Here is a 23,996-nt window from a genome sequence, read left to right on the forward strand (position 1 = left end):
GGAAGCCTGTATTTTGAGTGCCGTGCTCGAGGCAGTCGACGCTGTTCCCTGAAACACGTTCATGCGCCACACGGAGTCGCCCTTCGCGCTGCTGCTCTTTTCTTTTTTCAAATTATTTCCTTTCTTCTGCCTCTCTTTGTTTTTCATGGAAAGCCTCTAAAATTTTCTGCTTGTGCTGTTGCTCCTTGCCCAATCAATATTTCGTTTTCGGTACTCTTTGTTCGTTCAGCTGCACGACTTCGGTGCAATGCTGGCGTTGATGTACGAGCAAAGAGACCTCCTCGTTTTATGGTTTCTAAACTTGGTAACACTTTTCAGTCACGTCGTCATTCACTGCTGTTCTCAGTTGATAAAAAATAAAAAATAAACACGTCATAGCAGCCGCGTGTCTATTCTCCTGGCTGAAGCTTTATCATTTTTTTCATGAATGTCGGGCATGGAAATAATTTAGGATATGTCCATGTGATCAAAGAAACGATCGAAAATGTTTCGCACTGCAGAGCGTTGCTCTACGAGTGGGTTAGCTTTGGCTTTGATATTCGTAGCCGGTATTTCCTTTGTGGTTTGCGCGAAACGCGTGATTTAATCAGGTGAATGTATTTGAAATGTTTTCTTTGACAGAATGCAAAGCGGGAGAATAAGTTTTGACTTCTCGCATCTTTCTCCGTGCGCTCACAGAGCGATCTGTACGTGCTGTTTCAATAGTGATATTGAAGTTCTATTGTATTGATATGAATGGTCGTGTTGTATTAAATAAGGGTATTTCAAGCTTACTCTAACGCAAACTTGATTAGCACGTTTATATCATTGAGCACGCTGTGGAATATTTGCATGCTGAGTGATACGCGATGTGAGCCGAGCTTTCTAGGTGCAATATTAACAACCTTGGCAAACGCATGAGCTTTTTTTCAAAATTAAGACGCTCTAAAGTGAGCCTTTACTAATTGCACTTATATAAGTGATGGCCGGCACTCGTGCTCGATATTGCAAGCTCAAGCGTAGCGCCCTTCTTTGAATGTATACTTTGCAATAGGTTATTTTTTTCAGCATCAGACCGACAGACCTCACTGGCGTATTGTAGGCATGATGACCGGCCGAACATGTAACCACTGCTAGTGGCTCTCTCTGAATCCTCTGTCTTTCATCCTTTCAACCTCTTTCCCCGCATAGGGTAGCAAACCAGACGTGTGCCTGGTTGTCTTTGCTGCCTTTCCGCCTCCTCCTCCTCCTCGACAATATCAGCCACCTAGGGTTTTAATAATGTTAATGGCTCCGATGTATGGAGCGGCAGATGACCTCGCGTTTGCTTTGAGCTGAGGGGCTGCTTTCTGTACAGCCAGAGTAATGCGGCGTTTAAAATCCCGTAATTAGGAAAGCTGCTATACTGCACTATGCTATGACATAGGAGGAATTGAAGAAGTTCAGCAGGTGTTTACGAGGCAATGGCTTCTCAACGGGTCTTCCAGACGCTGTGCTTTAAATCTCGTCGTTTCCATATTGATAGCAGCAATCACGATTATTTCAACACAGCCGCCATACAACGAAGACAGAATGACCACTTTCCAGCATGAAGAGCCCGAAATTGTCACATTTTCTTTATGATAGCACGTCGTTCTGGAAACTTGTCGTGCGCAAAAATCGTCTCGGAGTTTTCGTTGTCAACGCTGCCTGTCCGCTCCCTCGCTTGACAGGTTTTCATTTTTCCTATCGCTTTGGCAGTCTGCAAGAATCAATTTCTTGCAAATAATGGCGGCCCTGCGTCACAACAGTTTCTAAATTCCGACAACTATGTTCATTTTGTGATTTAAAAAGCATGGTTTGTGTCGACTGAGGTCGATATTGATGAATGAAAAAAACCGACCTTCGAAAGCCTGCTTTCTTAAGGAAACTTCGGCTAGGTGGTGTTCTTTCTTTTCGAATGATTGATCGCCGAAGTCCGACAATGCAGTGCGCAGTTCGTAATATTCTGCGTGACACCCCTGCCGCTATCGATGTGCCATTATGCCCCCATTCTTCGCATTTCGTTCTTTTTACTACAATTTTATCCGGGAAACAGCGCTGCGCAGGACAAGTGGACGCCGCCCAAGTGTCCTGCCCTTCTGCATAATAAACGGGTTTCATTTTATTTTTCCTGCTTTTCACAATAAACCTCTAATTAGGCACGGGTGATTATTGTTGGTAGTTCTCAAAAGCGCTCCTAAAGATGCAGGCGGTAAAAGCGCGCGCATTAGCTTTGGTGGCATGCCCTAATGTTCTCGGCATGCGATCGATGGTGCGTCTTAGCAGGGAGCGAAGTGTTTGTATAAGAAGATTCGTCTTTGGGAAAGGAATCGCCGAACTCTCCACGAAAAAGAAATATTCATAACATAACATTCGAATAATTCTTTCTGCATATATTGTGACCCGCTTTTCTTCTTCTTGTAATTTTGATACCGAATTCATTTATTCGGCGCGAAAGACTTCGAGGGACGGGAAGGTTTTATTAGGTGTAATTTCTTAACTCGGCTTTTAGTTGATGACTGGAGATAAACGTACATTGAGCTTAATTTTTATCTAAGCTGCGCCACAGTGGCACTATAAGGTGTGAGTCGTTGTTTGTTCCCTTGCTTACTCGGCCTGCTACAAGAATGGTACTTTGCAGAACTCGAAGGCAGCTGAACAAGAGTTCAATTCTTGTTACGCAAAGCAGACCTTAAGTGGTCTTAAAGTTTTGTTGTACGATCTCAGTTGCGGTTGTATATTCATGCTTTAATGTATCGTTGCTCCTCACTTCCACTTTCTTCAAGGGCCTCCTGTTCTATCAAATCTGCCCGAGTGTGAATGAATCTTACGATTATTGTCCTTAGTAAGTGACTGTGAAAAAGGAAATAATAAAAAAGTTGGCAGATCCCACGGCCTGTGGGAATCGATGTTATGCGAAGCAGTGTGGGGGAGCCTACCAAATTAACCAAACAACCATGAGAGCATCAAGACGTAGGTGGATCTTTGATGACCTACATGACACGCGTACCATGGCATTCATGTCATGAGTCCACAGGAGTCCCTGTAGCTACAACAAAGCGACCTTAAGGCGAAAGCCTTAGTCATGCTCACGACTATGACTTCGACCATGAAGATTTAGCCTTTTCCTTCTCTTAGTACCACATCCGAACCCATTACATTGGTTTTCAAGTGTCAATCTTTTTTCGTTGAGTCACTCTGATTTTTGCTGGGTTATAGTCATGACTATGACTTCTACCACAATCCTTTAGTGTTTCCTTCACTTTGTAACCACAGCCTAACCATTTGAGTGGTTTTTGAGCGTTAATCTTTTTTCGCTGAGTCATTGTCATTTTTGCTCAGTAATGCTCATGACTATGACTTCTATCATCATTCCTCAGTGATTCCTTCACTCAGTACCCGCGTCAAAACCAATTTCACTGGCTTTTGAGTGTTAATCTATTTTTCGCTGAGTAATTGTCATTTTTGCTGAGTCATGCTCATGAATATGATTTCTATCATCATCATTTAGTGTTTCCTTCACGTTTCACGTCCGAACCCATTTCAGTGGTTTTTGAGTGTTAATCTTTTTCGCTGGTTCATTGTCATGATCTATATGAAACGCATGTCATGACATTTATGTCAAGACATATCACTTATGTTCGTCATGCACTCCTGTCATACTATGCCAAGTTTGGTACCTACCAACTTAACGAAACGACCATGAAAGCACCAAGGCATAGGCGGCTTTTTCATGACCTACATGATACGCATGTCATAACCTTCATGTCACGACATATCAGCTATGTTGACCATATACTCTTGTCAAAGTATGCCAATTTTGGTACATACCAAGTTAACGAAACGACCATGAGAGCACAAAGCCGTAGGTGGCTAGATACAAAGCTAGATAGATAGATAGATAGATAGATAGATAGATAGATAGATAGATAGATAGATAGATAGATAGATAGATAGATAGATAGATAGATAGATAGATAGATAGATAGATAGATAGATAGATAGATAGATAGATAGATAGATAGATAGATAGATAGATAGATACTGTCAAAGTAGCAAATATTCGCCAAGAAATGCTTCGCATTTAAAAAGCTGCAGCAATGTATCCCATTGTATGCATGCACGGTGGCTTGGACAATTCTTCATGAATGCTTAAAAACGGGTCACCTAGTGGCAACCAAATAAGTTGAAGGTTGGCGTACGGTGTGTTTGTTTGCCAGTCATCGTGTCTCGTCTTTGTCGCTGTTTCATTTCCGTATCTATTTCCTAGTTTTTGTCAAATACTGAAAAATAGCGGGAGTTTTTACAACAAGCTGCTGAGCGGTTCTGGTGCTGTTTTTTCTTGTAGAGGCATAATTTGAAATTTAGCATGCCGGGGCATCACCACACATCCCATCGCACTACCATCACTTTTACCCAAACATCAGCCACCGCTTTTCTCCCCATCCCCCTCCCCTATTTTTTTCCAAATTTCTTTCTTCTTGTGACCTAGGTGGACTAGCCTGACCATATAGCACCGGGTGAGATGGATTATGTTCGTTATATAGCAGTGCAAAAACCTGCACACGAAACCCGCACAAATAGCATACAATCCGAGAGACAAAATTGCCTCCGAAACGTGAAGCTAAATTCCGTTCGCTTCCATTTGAATCTTTATATAATAAAGTTATTTTTTCATCGTCTTCGCACCTTTCTGCTCAGCTCAAACGTGGTTGTCACAAAGCACAGAGAGCTGCGTGACAAGAACAGTGAAACGACAGGAGCGCCAGAGCCCGCTCGCTAAGGTTTTGTTTGAGCAAGGCACATTGAAATCGGTCATATAGTTCGCATTCGAACCGTGCCGAGATGCGCCCTAAAAAAAAACAAAAACAAAAAAAAAAAACTTTTGGGTAAGGTCAATTTATGAGGTTGGCTTCTCCTACCGCTACAACTGTTCACAGGAAAGCACGCTTTACAGAAAAGCATGCTTGGCGTTTGGCATAGTCTTATCGCTGTGCGAGGCCTATGGTACTGCTATAGAGATGGGCGCAGGCGCGCCGCGAAGCCACATATGTGCACGTGCTTCCATGATCCTGCGCACTGTGGTGGCAAATGCCAGCATTACATTGTAATAAATTGGTGTAGAAACTTAACTAAGCAATTTGGATGGTTTATCGGCGCATTTTATATGAATATTACAGCATTAGCATCATCATTATCATCATGAACAACAACAACCACAACAGCAACGACAACAACAAAAGCAACAATAATAGTAATATTTATAATAATAATAATAATAATAATAATAATAATAATAATAATAATGTTTATTCACCAAAAAAATACAGAGCAACACAAACAGGCCGGTCTAAGCCTCAATTGGCTTGTAGGACCGTGCCATGAACATAATACAAACGGTAAATAAAAAGATTTTGATGAGACAGAAAGACAAAGAAAAAAATGACCAGAAAAAAATAAGATAACATTTGGTTATTCTACGTGAAACAGAAGTTGAAGCAGTGCAAATTATGCCAAAGTGTTGTGGAAGTTAGTTTCACCATGACTCCTTCAATAGTTATTTCAGCATGCTTTTTGATGTAGCGTTAAAAATTTCATTCGGTAACTTGTTAAACATGTCCGGCACATATGCACAGCGTCTGGCCGCACCATACTTTGTGGATGAACGAGGAACCATATAGCTGACGTGTTTACGAAGTTCCCTTGTGGAGGTATTTTTTTGTTTGAAAGCGGAAGTCCAGAAGTGTTTTATGACAACTGTTTCAACGAGCAAAGAATGAAAATTAGGCAGACCGAGTTCACGGAAGATATTTGCAGCTGTTACTGTTTGGGAATTGTAGGCAACATTTATAAGGATATTTTTTATAATCCTGTCTACCCTGCATCTCCAACGATCCGAACAGAATCCGAAGACCGTAATACCATATCTCAATACACTATAACCCAATGCATGCACAATCAATTTTTTTACAGAGAGAGGCGCAATACTTTTCATATTAAACATCAGCCAAGCGACTGACCTCAGTTTTGAACAAATGAGTGATAAGTGATGTTGCCATGATAAGTTGCTATCGAAAAATATTCCAAGATATTTAACACAATCTACGTATGGAATAGGAGTACACTTACAAGGAACACAGTTAGACTTATGTAAGTAGAGAGGCAAGTTAATCACAGTAGTCTTGAGTGGAGAGCGAAAACATACCAGTTGTGTTTTTTGGGCATTGACAGCCATTCCATTGTTACTGAACCAAAGCATCGCATTGTACACGTCATTTTGCAACATTTCAGTTGACATTTTGTAAGATATATGTTTTGCTAGTAACACAGTGTCGTCAGCATACTGGAACACAGAACATTTGGAAATCGCCAAAGGAAAGTCATTAACGAAGATGTTAAACAACAATGGCGATAAAATTGACGCCTGCGGTACACCCGCATTCAGCGACAACTTAGAACTGAAAACGCCCTTATCATCAGTAGCGACCACTTGAAATCGGTTGCTCAAGTAATTTTTGAGAATGTTGTAAAAGGGTCCACGAAATCCCAAAAAATACAGTTTACTTAACAAGATTTGGTGGTTCAGGGTGTCAAACGCTTTCGCTACGTCTAAGAAGAGAGCACACGCGAAAAGATTCTGATCGAATGCCGAGAACAGGTCGTCTGCAAATTCTTCAAGCAGTGCAACAGTACCGCGCCCAGAAACAAAACCAAACTGGCGATCGGTAAGGATAGAAAATTTGTTAAGAAAAGAAGACATAGTGTGGAAAAGAAATTTTTCTAAGACCTGAGCAATAACCGGTAAGATAGAAATTGGCCGATAGTTTTCAATCTTATCTTTCTTCCCTGACTTATGTAGCGGTAAAACAACTGCCGCTTTTAGGCATGCCGGAATTTCATCACCTTCCAAAAACCCATTCAGAATATGAAGAATAATATCTGCCAGAACATTGAAATTCCTGCGGATGATGTGTAATGATACTCCATCATATCCAGTGGGCTTGTTAGGACGGAAACTGAAAAGAATTTCTTCCAGATCAAACTTCGAAAATTTCGGAAGAAAAGCTGACTCAGATATGGAATGCGTTAACGACCGAGTGTTTGTGGATAAAGAAACAGCGCTTAGGGATGCTTTTACAAAGTGCCTGTTGAAAGCATCAGCCACTGCTGTGGGAGGTTGCTGAAAAGAATCGAAAACAGACCGTTTACTGGAACTTATCCCTCTGAGATGATTTACCAAAGACCAAGTTTTGCTTACATTATTTGAAGATTCCTGAAATTTATGAAAGAAGTAACGGCGTTTGGCGCCACGCAGAAGAGCAACAGCTCTATTTCTTGCCGACTTGTATTCTAATCGCAGTGTTTGGTTTCTCGGATTTCTTTTACAGCGTTTCCACAGGGTATCTCGATACGAAATCGCAGCAAGAATTTCCGTGTTCATCCAGCAGTGACCCTTTCTTATTGGTTTAGCTACTAACCGTGTGCAACGTAATTCAAAATTTTTTAGCTGCGTACAGAATCTTTCATACACGTTGCTTGACGAATCTTCTTTGGTTAAGGATGCCCCATCAAACGAAACGATAAGATTATCAAACTTAGCTTGATTAACTATAGGGACAAGGCATTTGCGCTGCCCGGGTGTATTTCCAACCGACAGCGTTCCAGGCGCATCCGGTAATACAAGACGGCATGCTACAAAGTAGTGGTCAGCCAACCTTTGTAAAATAGTACATGACCTAAATGTACAGTTGGGAGCTCTGACCGCTATGTGATCTAAACAGGACTGCACTAGGCAATTATTAACTAATTCCGCTCTAGTGGGAGCTCCAATTGTACATTCCAGACCATAAGCGGACAACGTAGATAGATAATCACAAACAGATACTTTTTCAGGACATAAAATGTTGAAATAATAATAATAATAATAATAATAATAATAATAATAATAATAATAATAATAATAATAATAATAATAATAATAATAATAATAATAATAATAATAATAATAATAAAGTTTGCCCTGAATCGTTTTCTTTCTTATTAGGGTTGAGATTGTTATTGATACATTTATGGTTTTTCTATACCTTACAGCTTCTTTAATAGGCACTAAAGCCCTCATTACACAGAATTTGGCTCGGACAAATTTATATCCGACCCTGACGCAAGACGACACAGTTTGTGAGGATTTCGTATACCTATTTCCAGAGCAGGGTGGGCTTTGTCGCAGACTTCATGTGCAAAAAAAGGACCTATTTCAACCACAGCCTAGCCCACAGTGACTTTTGGTTTGGTTAGCTCTTTCATACTTACCTCGCGTGTTTTCGTGCTTGACGCTGTCGCACAAGTTGAATCGCCGCCTAGGACATGACCAAGTAGTCCTACATTCACAGTAAATATGCCATCACATGTTTTGTTTGCTGTTTTTTTTTTCGTTTCTTTGTGTAACAAAAGTGCACCAATACTAAGGCCTAGAGCTGTTCTAGTGCACTTTCAGAAATAAATGAATGAAATGAAATGAAATTATCATCCTAAATCAGGTATGCTGTCATGCAATGCAGAGACGACCTTTTTTTTCATTCATTCCTTTTCTACCTCGTTCATGAAAGAAGCAGAACCGACTTACTTCTGATGTTCTCGCTATTCATGGTAACTAAAAGTTTCGTGAAATTTAGTTCACATTCTGTAATTAAGAGCTTCTTCGTATAATATAGCCGTAGTGACTGCTTTCTGTTCATTTATTTTTAATAAACCTCTACTCCAGTTTGTAGCTCCAATAAGCCACGAGGGCAAAATCAATAAACCTTTAAATGAATGAATGAATGAACGAAGGAATGAACGAATGAATCAATCAATAAATGTCGTCTCCGCCTGCAGGACTACTACGACGAGATTCGACAGACGCAGCTTCGTGAACTGGCGCTTCTCAAGAATGACCGCAAGAACGGGGTGGCGGCGGCGGCGTCCCTCGAGTCGTCGACCTCAACGTCGCAGGCATCGCTTCCCGCTGCGCCACCAGGGACTGCGTCTCCGCCGTGCGGAAACGAACTGGTCGTGGTCAACGCCGGCAGCAACGTGAGTGACAGCTCATTGCCCAAGACAAAATCGACAAGGATGCGCATTGGGCAAATGGTGCCAGGCAGAGAGACAGGGTGAATAGTGTGCCCTGGAGAGGTTAGCCTACGTACAACGATAGAGTGCGATGTCACTTGTGTATATTAACCTCTTCAGACGCCTTGAACAATACATTGCACATTGATTTCAACTTTTTTTCGGAATTCACTCGGAAGTTATTACGCACATTCTTTCTGGGTATGAAGTACGGTGCATGTGTAACTGTCAAGAAGGGGTTTACTCATATTCTTGTCATCCGCTTTCGAGAAATTTGACACTAAATTGATCTAGACCTCTGTATCGTTGCAGACGTCAGAAAGCAACCTTAAGGTGTGTTTTGAAATCACCGAGGTTGCGTGAAATACAGCAACGGGATAATGAGCTTCACGTTGTTCCATCTCCATCTAGGCGTTCAGGTAATGAAATGCAGTTTTTACCGTAGCAAACATGATGAAATTTTTGTACGTACCGGGAGACGCAGGTTTTGGCAACTCACCGTGGTATTTAGATTTAAAAATGTTTGTTTCACGTTCGTAAGATAACAGTACACAATAAAAACTACCTTGCAGAGGGATTATGTCCCATAGCTGTATTCCGGTTCCGGAAGGTTAAACAAACCCAGAAGTAAAGAAAGTAAATATTCACATGGACGCGTGGACGCAGACGCAGGAACGCATACATGCATACAAAGACACTCACACAAACGCACGTATGTGCACGGTAGCACCGACAAGCACGACACGTGCAACAAAACTTAACCTTTGTTTCCCGGTTTTTCACCCTCTAAAGAATAGAGCCATATCGAAGCCATGCGTCTTCTTCATATCAAACAACCCTAAAACCAGTGGATGGGTATCTTGTCCGAGGAAAAGGGCAGCGGGAAAGCGCCGTAGGTAGGGGGAGAACAGAGCATGCGCCGGTTGCACCACTGCCTTTGTCACGACTGGCGCCCTTCTCGTAAAACCGGGCCGGGGCGCCGGCGTCGGAGACTGTCAAGGGTTGAGCAGTGGGATAAGAGAGTTGCAGGGCACGTTCGTCGACAACAAGCGCGCTGCGCACTGCGACGAGGGAAGTGATTCTTGTTGGGAAGAAAAGCTGTCAGAAGGAATAACAGTTCTTCACAACGCGATCCACTTCTCTCGTCGCTGTCCGTCGAGCGTCTGTAGTCGAAGTGCGCAGTTTCGTCCTAGGCTACGGTGCATAGAAGGCCACAAGAAAAGGAACATCCTCTGCAGCAAATGAGGGGGGTGAAAGCTTGTCGACGGCCTGCCGGGCTTAACTTAGTTAATCACCTGCGATGGTTCTTGCGTCAGTGTTCTTTTTTAGGGGCGAAGCACCTTAGGGCCGAGCCTTGTCCCTCGTCGTCGTCCGTCGTCCGTAGCTCTCGTGTGCATGGAGACCGCTAGGGGCGCTGCGGTGCACAAGCGCTGTATATACTGTACACGTGTACAGTATATATATATATATATATATATATATATATATATATATATATATATAGCTTTCTCTCATCTTGCTTAACTGTTCTCCTGGTCATCGCTTCTCGCAGGCTTCTGCGCATCAGGAAGCGACTTCCAGCTGCCGCTCTTCGCCGCCAACGCCTCCGACGCACCCTGCGCTGCATCCCGGAGTGCCCGGCCTGGTTCTCACGGCCGACGGTCTCTCGCAGCTTCCGCCGGGGCTGCAGGTCTCTTCCTCGGCGGCGGGCCTCGCTCGAGGTGTCGTTGCGCCTCCGACCACGGCTGCAGCTGTGTCCGCCGCCGCTGCAAAGGCCGCCTACCTGTTGCATGGCTCCCGGGTGCTGCCAGTGCGTCTGTCGCGGAAGGGAGCGCTGCGAGCCGCGGCGCTCACGCTGGGCCGTGCGGCCGCGGTTGGGGCGCTGAGGCACGGCGCGGCCGTAGAGCTCATATCGGCTGACTGCGCTGACGAATTCGTGAGTCGTCAGATTTGAACAATGATCATATCCCGGCTTTGATAGATAGATGTTTTGAAAAGAAAAGTGCAAAGGGTTCTGGTCGCTGACAAAGCGATAGGTTAATTGTCGTTTCGAAAATCATGCGGGGTTTCGTGTTCACGCTGCCTTGTGAACAAGGTATTGTGAACTGAAACGAAGTAAAGCGAAGTTTGTTCGATGTGTAACTTTATAGGTAAACTTTAGAAGGAAGGCAATAGAAGTGCTTGACAAGGACCCGTGCCCTTAGAAAAGTAACAGCATTTGACATTCAGCAGCAGCACCACCACTTCACCAAAGCGTAAGCATAAACTGTATTCAGTGTAAACCTAAGAAGAAAAAAAGTTTATGTACTCGGTTCGATTCACACACAATTTGCATATATAAAAGAACCAATCGGTTTCACCTATTTTCGTTACTTCAAGCTGTTTTGCTGGTCTTATGCGGCTGTTGTCTCTGTACATATCCGTCTTTGTGTCACTAGTTTTATTATGAAACCTGGCGCACCTGGCAAGTTTTGTGGGTGATCATATCAGGGCTGAGCTAAAGGCAACACTTCACATTCAAGTAACGATATTTATTTTACAGTTGGCCTAGCATTTACTGTAGCAGAGCAAGTCATTAAGCTGTAAATGGACTGCATTCGGCTCGGCTTTCTTTCGGAAGTGAAAAGCAGGTGCACTGCAGTTTTGTGTGGGGGAGCCTAGGTTGCCACCTAGGTATCATCTGGAACACATTAGGAAGACAGAGATTGAAAGCGCTATCTAACAGCACTTACACTTATAATATACACGTATACGTAACGTGTACAAGACACTTCGAACAAGAAACTCCTATCATGTTTCGAAACGTCAATTACCTTTTGATTTGTTCAGTAACCAGAAGCCTTCATATTTTTTCTAATATGCTACATGAGCAGACGAGTTATTGCAGAACTCTTGACTAGGAAGGTTTTATCATCAGGTTCGGTGGCTTAGAAAATGGAAAGACGGGAGGCTGATTGTTAATGTGCAGTGCGAAACACGTAGGTGCTCGTAGAAGGTAATGGCAAGCAATAGCTTATTGCTGTTACAATTTAAAAGTAAAATGTCGCAGTTTCGCCCGAAAGGCGAAGCATCAATTGCGATAGCAAATTCGTAGAGAGCTATACGGAGTAGGGAGAGTAGTTTTATCGGCTGCATAAACTTGGACACGTTCGCTTACTAACTGAATTAACAAGCGTGGTGTCAGAGCGCACAAGCAAACATGAATAGATCGCACTCGATGACCGCAGACAACCACTGTCAAAATGCTGGCGTGAGCAAGCGCGACGCCTTAGCGAGCGAAGGTTCGTGCTGTCTATCACTTCAACGGAAACTGAGCGGCGAAAGCACAGCGCATACAAAGATCAGAGCCGTGTGGAGATCGCTTTCAAGATACGATGCGCGCGACAGCCCGCACCTGCGCAAATGTACGCAGTTTCCTGAGTAGAAACCTCTCTCCCGCCCTGCCTTCTTGCTTTCCGCCTTTCGCGTCGGGGATTGAGTCGCCAGTTCCCCTTGCGCCCGGTTGGAAGATACGCATTTGGTTGCGCACCACAGCGTCGCCCCCCTCCCTTCCACCTGTACCCCCACGACCTTCCGCGCGACGGAAGAAGTCGCGTTTGCTCTCCGCCTTGCGTTCGCTCTTCGTGAAAGCGCGCGTCCCCCGCGCGCTTTGACTCGCACATATGGCGCGCGGCGACGATTTTACCTCCCTTGGACTTTATAGCGAACGTCACGGTGACGGCGACGCAAACGGCAAAAAACCGCTTGAAGTATCCATATTTACTTTTTGTTTATACAATACTGCAGACCCTGCACATGTCCAAGCAGGGTGTGTGCATAAGCATTTGAATAAAAACAAGAAAAAGAAAAAGAGCACATGTCAATCAGTAGTAGGTACAATTGGGGACGGCATCAAGTTCCAGTCATTATTAGTTCGTGGAAAAAAGAAATATTTGAACACCTCAGTTCGTGCGAAATATGGATTTAAAGTGTGGGGTTGGTGGTGCCTGGTGTGTCTAGTTGTTAAAGGTTTATTATTTTTGATGGCTCAATAATTAATTTATTGCTAATAAGTGCCGCAAGAAAGTCAAGGCGCAATTTTTTCTTCGTAACACTAGTAACTGTATATCATTTGTTAGCATAAGATCCGTGGGAGAATCGAACTGCGAAAATTTGGAAAAAATAAATCGAACTGCTTTTCTCTGTATTCTTTCGAGTTTGTTAATGTTTACTTCAGTATAGGGATCCCAGACGACACATGCATACTCAAGTATGGGCCGAATAAAGGATATGTAGCACGAAAGTTTTACACTAGCCGGGGCGTTTCTTAATTTGTGTCGGAGTAGACATAGTTTACGAAAGGCTGATGCACATACGTTGTCAATATGAATGTTCCATGACAAATTGTTAGTAATGGTGACTCCCAAGTATTTGTAGTTAGTAACCTCTTGTAGGACTGACGAACCTAGTTTATAAGTGTGCTTTAGTGGGTTCTTTCTGCGTGTAATTCGTAAGACGACACTTTTTTCCGTATTCAGGAGCATTCCCCACATGTTGCACCAATCTGAAATGTTCTTTAAGTTGTTGTTAGGTTGAAGTTGATCGTTATGGGAAGTTATATCTCTGAACAAAACACAATCGTCAGCAAATAGTCTGATGTTAATGCTGGAGTCAACTGCATTTACAAGATCATTAATGTACAAAAGGAAAAGTAACGGTCCGAGTACACTACCTTGCGGTACTCCCGATAACTGCTATCGCAATAAAAAATGAAACATATACCGTAATAAGAAACTGAATGGTAAATTTTCCTTTGGTGACGTCTGAGCAGTGCAATACATTGCCTCATCGGAATATCTCTCGTAGTTTCATGACTTCTATGTTTAATAGAAAGTTAAGCTTTTGAAAACCGGGATGCGACGTAAAGTCAGCTGGTCAAGCTGAAGCATCGCTACAGATAAAAGGAACCACGCTGACTACCACAAATAAAACCATAACTAAAGCAATGATAGCGCTGCCACGAGAAGCCATAGCCTCGTCATGCTGTCACTGCCACTGTCACTGTTCATAATATGTCACCTTTATCTTGAGAACTAGGCTCCATTAGCGATAGCCGAAACGACATTTTAGTTATTGCTTCATTTTGCCGTGTTCGTATCGTTGTTTTTATCATCCAGAAAAGCCACGATTTTCTACAGACTGAACCCACATTTAGTATTCATAACCTTTTCTAGCGACCTCGATCAAAATAACGCAAGACTTTCAGCGCGCTCACTTTATATTGGTCGTGCCTTCATACCGAGAACTACTGCATGTATCATAATAGTTGATATCCTTGTCGGCTGTCTTCTTTTTCTCATCTTTGCAGCTTTACGGAGACGAGTATCCAGACAGCAACTTTGACGGCAGTGTTTATGAACAGGCGTTCACTACAATTGAGTAAGTTTATCAATTTGCACGCAGCGCACAGGTTTTGCCGCATGTTCCAAAATGCTCTGTAGTGAACCCCCTCCCCCCCACCCACACACAAGTACACACGCGCACACACACGCATGCACGCATGCACACAACCCACAGTGGGTCCACGCTGAAAAATACGCGTTTCTGTCTGATCTTTTCTTGACACGAACGAAATGCGGCGCGTTTGAAGCAGCCGCTGTTCAAAAGGCCCAGGCTTCGAATGTGCCGTGTTTACTTTGTGCCATATTTTAACCGGGTCTCGAGAGCTCGTTTCCTCATATAGACAGAATGTCTGTTCTATTGTTTGCATTCCTGTTCCCTGCATGGAAGGAAACCGTTGTAGCAGAAAAATAAATCCATAAAAACAATAAATATATGTTCCACGCCTTTGCATGCAGCTTTTTTAATGGCATCCGGACCAGTGGTGTTGCATGCACACGCGTATGTGTTGAATCGCAAGCAACATATCTAGAATAATCTTCCTAATGGTCACTGTAACCTTGCCCACTCCTGCTTTTCGTAGGGAGCAAGGGTTCCCACGCCCGAATGCAGAAGAGATGCAGAATAACGGCTATGCCACGGACGCAGACTTTGCAGGTAAATATTTAGTGTGTGTGTGTGTGTGTGTTTGTGTGTGTGTGTATGTATGTATGTATGTATGTATGTATGTATGTATGTATGTGTCTGTGTATCTGCTGTGGCATATGGCGCGATTATGCTCCTTGACCTGGGTTACTCTAATAGAACGGACATAATTTGCAAAAAAAAACGTAATGTGTAGTTGATTAATGACCAAAGTTTTGCTAATTACCTTTTAAATATTTACTTTAGGACAAGCTTCCATTTTGCGAATTTTAACCAGACCCATTTAAAGGCTTATTAACTTTGAACAGTTTCTGGGGAAGACACCGATTTTGACGCATTCGTTACCAAAATATGTGACGAAATGCACTAGTGATTCACTTACTTCACTCTTTAAACTCACCCTACTCCTTGACCCCGCGTGGGGTAGCAAACGGAACGCACTTCTGATTAACCGTTTAATCTTTGCTCTGCTTGTTTTATCTTTTCCTCTTGCGCATCAATAAATAATTAGGTGTTTTCTTTAGAAAAGCATAAGTGATGTACCACTGCTTTTTACAGCGTATTTAACGGCGTTCGTCTTAATACTAGAGGTATTTAAAAATAGGTTCCAAGTGAATGTGCCTTAAGACCTGAGTGACTGCAATTGGTAAATTGCAATATGTGCCTAAAGTATTTAGTTAAATTGTTTATGATAGAAATTGTGTTAATTAGTCAATTATGCATTTTGATTTCTTGTGAAAAGGGTGACTCTAAAGAGGAAAATAACTGGATCACTAGTGAATTTCGTCACACATTTTGGGAACAAGTACGTCAAAATTGGTGTCATCCCAGAATGTCCGCCTCTCCGAGCAATGTAGCTTAAGGAGGAGATATGTGCTATATGACACAGGTGACTTAACAATTCTGTCAAGTCTAAAAAAGAAGAAACCTGGTGTTGACATGAAAATAGAAACTAACCTTGAGATCGTCAGAATTTCTAGAAGAGCCACGCGTTGCTAACTTTACTAAATTTCTTTTGGTAAGCTTTGCCGAAGTGATCCTGAACAGCGTACCTGAGGCGGAAATTCGCTCGTATCAGTATGTTTCTTTTTTCGTAGTGCAGTTATATCTTGTGGACTAGCAGTTTCAAGACAAACTGTGTAAGCACTTATGGAACACTTCTCTTTCACTCCCAAATCAAGAGCGCTCCAAAGGAACAAGGAAGCCTTTCACTGAACAACACGCCTTCTGTTTCATGCAGTTTTTATCAACTGGCATAACTATCTGGTGGAGTCAGAATTCTTTAGAGATATGGTGGCACTACAGTGAATTCCACAGCAAAAATATATGTCAGATAACAAAGAAATACGTTTTTCGCAACCAGCTACCATATAGCTGTCGCCGCTAAATATTATTTAACCACTTACGTCTCTGGTTACAGTTCAACAGTGATATGACTGTACTCAGTCGGAAGGTGGCTTCAATAGCAAGAAGTTATGCAGTGTGCTATAAATAAATAAATAATAATAAGATCTATGTCTTATAGGAAAACATAAATTGTAGGCCACCAACGATCATTGAGCTCAGGCAGCGAATAATAATAATATACATTTGTTCATGAAGGTAGGCCTGAGCATAGCTTACTGCGGCTGGCTTTGCCCTTTCCATTTCTTTTTTTTTCGACTTCTATAACGCATCTGCCACTCCAACGCCTCTTTGCTTTGTTCCACAGAATGGGCGGAGCCCCCACTGCGGACCCACTGCCATCTGCCGGCACGCCTGAAGCCTTCGCAGACAATGACAAGGAGACTGTACCGGCCGTACGGTCCACTGCCGTCGCGGTTCTGAGTGGCCGTGTTTCAGAACTCCACAGCTGCGCGACGATGACGCTGTAGATCTCTGCGCGACGCCCTCGTGGTGCAGCCAAGGCCAAAGCTAACACACTGTACATATTCAGAGTTTGTTTCTTCATTGTCCCTGAGAGGTCTACCGCATAGAGTTTAATACTCCGCAAGAATGTGGTGCAATGTGGTGCATACTGTAGTCCTTCAGAGCGCGCGCATTGTTAGCCGCATTTGACTGCTTTTACTCGCGGAACAAAGTCTTTTGGATGAACCCTGTTTTGAACTCTTGACAACAGTGTTACTGGCAGTGTGTCACACGTTCGCAAGCGTGTGCTGCGAGTCCTTTCGACCAAACACTTCGCTACTGTAAATACTGCAGTGACGCGCAAGCGAATCGTGTCGGCAACAGAAGAATGTCCAGCTTTCAGTCTGCTGTATTGCGTGCAGGTGTGTGTAAGCCGTTCATCTGTTAAGACTGGGGTTTATGTCAACTCAAAGTGGCCGTCAAGGCATACCGAAGAACCAGCACATTTTTTTTCTTTTTTTAAGCACTGCAAGCAGTTTGAATGCTTTGCCACTAAACCAAAGTGGTATGCCACCTTTAGAGGAAGCTTATAACTAGTAGACATCAGTAATTCATGCTGTACACCTACTGCCGAGCAACTATATGTTCGAATGTAGTTACGAAATATCTTCAGGCATGGTGCTTGCTTCCCATAAAGTACTCTGCAGCCAGAAAAAAAGTGTTTTTTACACTTGTAGGACCGCCCCTTTAATCACATCTCCCTTTAAACTCCCTTTTTGTACACGAATGTAGTATTACACAAATGTGAGAGTTGTGTCCCTTGTGTCCACGTCTACCTACATTCTGATTTAATTGATCGTGCAGAACGGCTTAACATTTCTCCAGCATCGATGTGTTGTCACTGCTTCGGCTGCTAGATTCACAGCTGCTATTCCTAGTGTGATAGTCTGTATTTTTGGTCTGTACAAATGAGACATACAATACCAAAGTTGACAGGGGTCCGTCCCTTCTCATCTTATTTTCCCTCATACCAATTGTAATGTGTGTCTTTCATTGTAAGATGTATGCGATGTGAAGTCAAATCATGGTATTTTTAGTTTCCCACAACTACAATTGTTGCATGGTGCCACATTCAAACCATGGGAGTATTTCAGCATGCACAATGCTATGTTACTGTTGCTAAAGGGTGCACTGGATTCCTTACATTGAAAGATAGCTTCGTGGTGAAAACGCTCTACTTTAGCAATTGTAGCTGAGCTGTGGGAGTGTGATTGCGGATAAGTATTGCTCTTAGTGTAAATTATTTTTCAGAACTGCTACTAGTGTGGAACTTATGGTCATACTATATGGTCATTGACCCTATTACATTTCACCTCAAGTATCACGTAAAGCGAATAAAAAATGAAATAGCCAAAGTAGTCTAAAAATGCCTATTTATTCACTGCATTCTCCAATTTTAATATACGTTCCCAATGTTCTTACTTTCTCGAATCAAGGGCTGGTAACCATGAGCAAAGCATTTCGGCAAAGCTGCTTGTTTATGAAATAGCTGAGGCTGAGCTACAAATGCCTTTAGGTGGTATACTTCCACTACACGCAGTAATGCAACATGTGTTTGCATATATAGCATAGTCAGGTGCATGACGAATTATTACTGTCAGTGTGTACAACACTACTTAATACTTACCTGCAAGACAAACCAAGCACTACAGGAAAAATACGAACGTTGCAATTTCAGGCACTGAAATTCTAAATAAATGAAAACGTTGGGGTCTCTGGCCAAGGCAAAATTCATAGCGAGATTTTGTAGCCTTTACAGATTGATGTATACAATGAGAAGAATGTGAACCTGTCAGCTTTCTTGAAAAACAAAGGTACGCCATAGTACATTTGCACGCTGTGCTCACATTTTCTGATTTTTCCTATTAATTATATTGCAGATTTTGATAATTCAAGCAATTAATCAGATGCCTGCTAGCCGAACTTGTATCTTTGATTTTATTGTGTCTCCATGTTCAATAGGGTCACCGTCTTTAATTAATTGGCTGGAAACAGCCTTAAACAATTTTTTCCTCTGAGGAGTCATAGTTGTGGCCCTGGATCATTCGCTGAATCTTTGAAGTTGAATGTTTTTTTTTCGTGTTTTCTTTACAGTTGTCAATTTGTGTTAGGTTGGTGTGGGAGTTTTAGGTACGAAGAACACAGTGTCTCGGGAAAAGCTGACGGAGCTCTTCGTTGACCCTTTGTTTTTCAATAGCACTCACACCGTGCACTCGTAAGCAACATGAGCATTGTTGCTGCTCATGCTGATAATCTCAGTCGTGGACACCGAGCTGGTATCAAGGCATGCAGTTCGATGCTTCTTGTGCAGTACTTGCTTATCCCAGCGACTGCTCATCCAGCTTGGAACATATAGCCATGTACACCATCAAAATTCAAATTCAAGAAGTAACAGTGCAAGTGTCAGTGCAATAAGTCCTCTAAGGACTTTCTTGTGTATTCTTTTATATATTTTGCTTTGGCCATTGACCGCCACCTACTTTAGCAGATGTGCTTGTTTCAAACAGTATGTGTGTATTATATGAACCCGTTTACCTGGGAAACATATCAATGCTTGACTTTTTTGGACTCAATGTAATGTGGGTGTAAGAACAGTACAAGGCGCATTATCCGATAAAATGTTAAATTTGTTCTATTACTCTGTAGATTGCCTAGTTTGAGAAATGCATTTAGAAGCTCAATAGGCCAACTGAGCTGAAACAAATCTTTTTGGCCGAACCTGTGAGCCTAAAACAATTGACGCCGAGCGTGCTACCGTGTGAAGTGTGAAAAGTGTGACCACTGGCTGTTTGAGTAGTTTATTTCTTGCTGTGGTCCTCACATATGCTAGTCCCTCTGAGTGTTAAAGCAGGAGCTTTGTGTGTGTTTAATTTGTCGCAGGTCAGCACCGGCAGCGTATTATTTCGGATTGCCAAAGCATTGGCGTCATGCTCTTTGAACACTTATATAGGCTGTAGGTCGTAGCGGTCAGTGAGGCTTTTTGTATTTGTCTAGTGTCCGCTGATGAAGTTTCCTCAGTACGTTGCATTTATTATGCATTTATTATTGCATTAGTGTTAGGAAGTGTGAAAGTGTAGAAAAGTGTATGATGGTGGTCTGCTTCGGAACACCATCATTTGCACTTCGCTACTCGAAGAGGCAGGAAGTGTATAAAGTGAGCTCATGAACAACACTTTGCAATGTGGTGAACATGTTTAAATCGTAGATCCAGGACCTCAAAGATATAACGCTGACGCATTTCTCTCGCATTTACTGCTAACTTGCCAGTGGAGTTATTTTGCTTAGATATTGTTTAGTATTGCGTTAGGTATGTGGCAATTGAATGATATTATTACTTTGGAACATGTTTTGAAATGCATCTTAGATTGTAATTTATATATTGAAATTATGAACAGTGTTGCGATTGTGCAGTTACCTAAATAAATACCATTGGATAGTGCGTGATGACCCCATTCCCAGGATAACAGGAATGGAAAGTGTAAATTGTTTGCGCTTTGTAATGTTGAAGTTCTTGGTATTCTTGGTTGATGTTTTTTGTAGTTAGCCTAAACCTGCTTAGGATTCTCTAAACTTTGTGTTACAAGTAGGTGCTTTTCTCTTTGCCTGCTACACTTTCACAGGGCGCCATGTTGGCCACATAATGTTGTCTTAGCAGCAGCGCCCTTTGCTTAACACCACTGTGTTATCGAGAGGACACTGGAGTTAAACTCTCGCGAATCCTCTGTAGGGAGCTGTACTTCATTCAATACCTCGAGAAGGGACACTTCGAAAGCCACAATGTAGCACAGGTAATCCATCTATGGAAACATTTCACTTTGAATAAGAAGCTTGGCTATATGTAGATGTTGCTCTGTATGGTGCTGTTGCCTTTACAATCAAATGGCCGTGTTTTGAAGTCTTTGGTATTTTCGACGATGTTAACTCAAAAGGCGAGGAAGTGGACACAGTGACTACGGTTCTTTTTTAGATATCACCTACCGTTTTTTTCCCCTGGATGCAGTGGACATTAAAAAAGAACTTGCATCTCTATGTAGACATTTTGCCCTTTTCCCCCATTTTCATAACTATATGGATTTTATCCCCAACCGTCATTTCACGTATTGCTTCCCTCTTCTCGCCGTGATGTTCGGCAAACTGGTTCGCACTCAAAGGCGTGACTAGAGTGCTGAATTGCTACACAAATGCAATCCGTGCAAAACAAGGGGACATGATGCTTGAGCCATTGTATTCTCATCACATTGGGCATTATTGTGTGTTCTATTTTACACATATCAAAGGTATTCTTAAGCACGCTGACTTTTTGAGCTTCGCTATGTAAGAAAAGCTCTGATGAGAAGGTAATGAAAAATTTTGCAGAGAAATAAACTACTGCAGGGTTTTTTTCATCTTCTTGCTCGAATTTAGCGTTAGCCTCGCCTACTTTGTTCAGCATGTAAACAATATGATAAATTGGGCATGTGATGTAAATCCCAAATCGTGAAACATATGACCTGATTGTTGCGACACTGCTTCACAATGTGAATAAGTTTCTTCTTTTACTGTGCCTCGAAAACTTTTAATTATTTCATTGAGGTCGTTTGTTCTTGCAACAACGGAAATAATCAGGGCTTGAACGTGCAGACATTTTCATTCATAAGTACTTTTTGCCATTTGCCAGCTGGCCTCGCTACTAGAAAGTCCATCACCATAAATGTTAGGCAGCCGCTATTACGAACACTTGTAGCTTAAGAATATTTTTGTGTATACGAGCTTAGATCAGCAGGCAAAAACTTATCAATACATTTTTCTCTGGTAGTCTAAGCTACACTTTGCATTATGAAACAGCCATGCACAAGCAATATTTCTCTCGTAATGTGCACCAAGGACTACAGGCAGCGCAGCATTGCAGAAGGATTTGTCTGGGGGACCTTATCAATTCTAGTGACAGAGGCGTTTCAAAACCCAGCATTCTTTGCTTTCGTAGCAAAACGACTATGCTTCATCTGAGTTGTGAATATATGCGCGTGCTGCGTAGCCTTTCACTCCTAAGGCCAGAATGCATTCGTAAGTTTCATGGCCTGCATGTTGCTTGGAGCTATGAAACTAGCTGTGCTCTCTTTTGTCTCACGTTTCAACGCAAACTGTATGCAAATGCCAGTTGCTCTGGCCAATCGACGCAAACAGTTGGTTTCTCTGCCATCTTGCTTTAGAGGAGCGTATTCAAGTGAAACCTTTCTAAGGTGTTCTACTTCGTTGTATGGTCTATGTTTTCAGCTTTAAACAATTCGTATTGATGAAAAGACTAACTTCTGAAAATTGAATAGAAATTAGCCTGTATATTGGGGACAAAGGAAATGCAGAGCATTATTGTGACCCATCAGTGGGATTAACAGGCAATGCCGTATTTCTGTGATTAAAAGGTCGCTGGTTTGATGGCCCGCATACGAGGCCGCATTTCAATGCCAGCGAAATGCAGACTCCTGTACTTAAATTTAAGTGCGTCCTACTTAACTGAAAGGTGATGAAACTTGATTCGGACTCCTGAATCTTGGCGTCTGCTGTAGCCCATGTGCCTGGGGAACGTAAACCCATGCAATCAATAAATCACTGAACTTTTCCATGAGCCGCGTTTATTTTGTTTCAATGATGCTGGTTATTGAGGGCCCAACGAAAGCTGACGTCATGTGCGCGTACCGCGGATGTGTTTGTGCGCTTTATTTATACCCTGTACATATTAGAGAGTTTTAGATTAGGGGACGCAAGCGGCGTGCAAGCGCAATGGCTAGGCTCAATGGTATCGCGCATGCCCAGACAACCTACGTAGGCGTCTGCGCATGCGCAGTACTGTAGTCCCTAGCTCTTGCCTACGTAAACCGCCCGCGTCTTCTAATGTAAAGCTCCCCATTGCCCCGCGTTCCTGTGTAGCACGAGTCGTCCACGTAGTGCGCACCACCTGTGCTGTGATGAACGGTAGCTTGTTTGTTGTTGTTTCGTGAATGAGGTGCCCTGTACGCTTATGACTGCCTGCGTGTTTGCCCAGAAGGCGAGTCTCACTTTATGCTTTGTCCTCATTTTAGTGAACACACGTGTTGCAACTTGTTTCGAAATAAACGACATTGTTGGCCACTCAGTATACACGACTCGTGAAAATGCGTGAATGTCTGTTTTTCACATAGTAATGAACCTGGAGTTATAAGTTACAAGTGTGTTGCGTCGCCATTACTGATTGAAGCTCTTTCTCCTGTATTTTGGTAGCGTTGCATTAAGGAACAGCGTCGACATGTGCCTCCATAACGAGTGCCTCATTTCTAGCACTCAAGGCTCTCTAATATCGCGATGTCTTGCCACTCGAACTTCTTGGTTCAAATTTAGTCTTTGAGGTGAGAAAGAACGAAAAAAAAAACACATTGACGGGGATTGTCAATGCAAGTAAATAGCTGAACGCGAACGCCAACATTTGGACTCAGTCATGTCTTCGGTCTTCCAGCTTTTCTTTGGTGAGGAAACGCTTGGGTGGAACTTTTTACAACGCCACGTTTAAAGTAAATTTTAATACAATGCACGACTTTTTTTTTCATAGGCGAGAAAAGGCTGGTGAAGCAAACGGCAAGGTGAACGGCGAATCTTTTAGAAAGCTATTGGCTTCAATAAAGAAATGATGCGCTTGACAGCTTGAAGTAGTTGCAATGAGGAAATTTCAGTAGTGTTTGGTGTTTCATTGCGTAGTTCTAATGTATAGAACAGAGCCGTTAAGCAGAACATTTGCAGCGGTAGCTAATAGGTGGCTATTGACCCTTTTCGCGGCAATCCCATGGGCGCTGCCATGTTTGGTCACGTGGTGACGCGTCCATTGCTTGCCTCAACTTCCTCCGTTGCCGCCTTGTTTACAATGGAAGTGTATGACGCCGGCGCGGCTTAGAAAACCTCTGTTTTCGGAACTATCGTAGACGGTGACTAAGTGGACCACACGAAGCTTT

The 23,996-nt window shown here is 42.7% G+C and overlaps 1 protein-coding gene across 1 annotated transcript in view; it reads left to right on the top strand.

Annotated features, from left to right (window-relative positions):
• Positions 1-23,152, top strand: part of LOC119431686 (KH domain-containing, RNA-binding, signal transduction-associated protein 2-like) — a 40,158-nt gene extending 17,006 nt beyond the window's left edge. The window contains exons 4-8 of the mRNA XM_037699165.2: positions 8,875-9,072; positions 10,661-11,044; positions 14,456-14,526; positions 15,071-15,144; positions 16,844-23,152. Coding sequence (XP_037555093.1) covers positions 8,875-9,072; positions 10,661-11,044; positions 14,456-14,526; positions 15,071-15,144; positions 16,844-16,959 — 843 coding nt within the window. The 3' untranslated portion in view covers positions 16,960-23,152. The remainder of the gene's footprint in view (positions 1-8,874; positions 9,073-10,660; positions 11,045-14,455; positions 14,527-15,070; positions 15,145-16,843) is intronic.
• Positions 23,153-23,996: the final 844 nt, after the last annotated feature.

The sequence above is a fragment of the Dermacentor silvarum genome, chromosome 10 (assembly GCF_013339745.2).
Source record: "Dermacentor silvarum isolate Dsil-2018 chromosome 10, BIME_Dsil_1.4, whole genome shotgun sequence".
NCBI classification, from domain to species: domain Eukaryota; kingdom Metazoa; phylum Arthropoda; class Arachnida; order Ixodida; family Ixodidae; genus Dermacentor; species Dermacentor silvarum.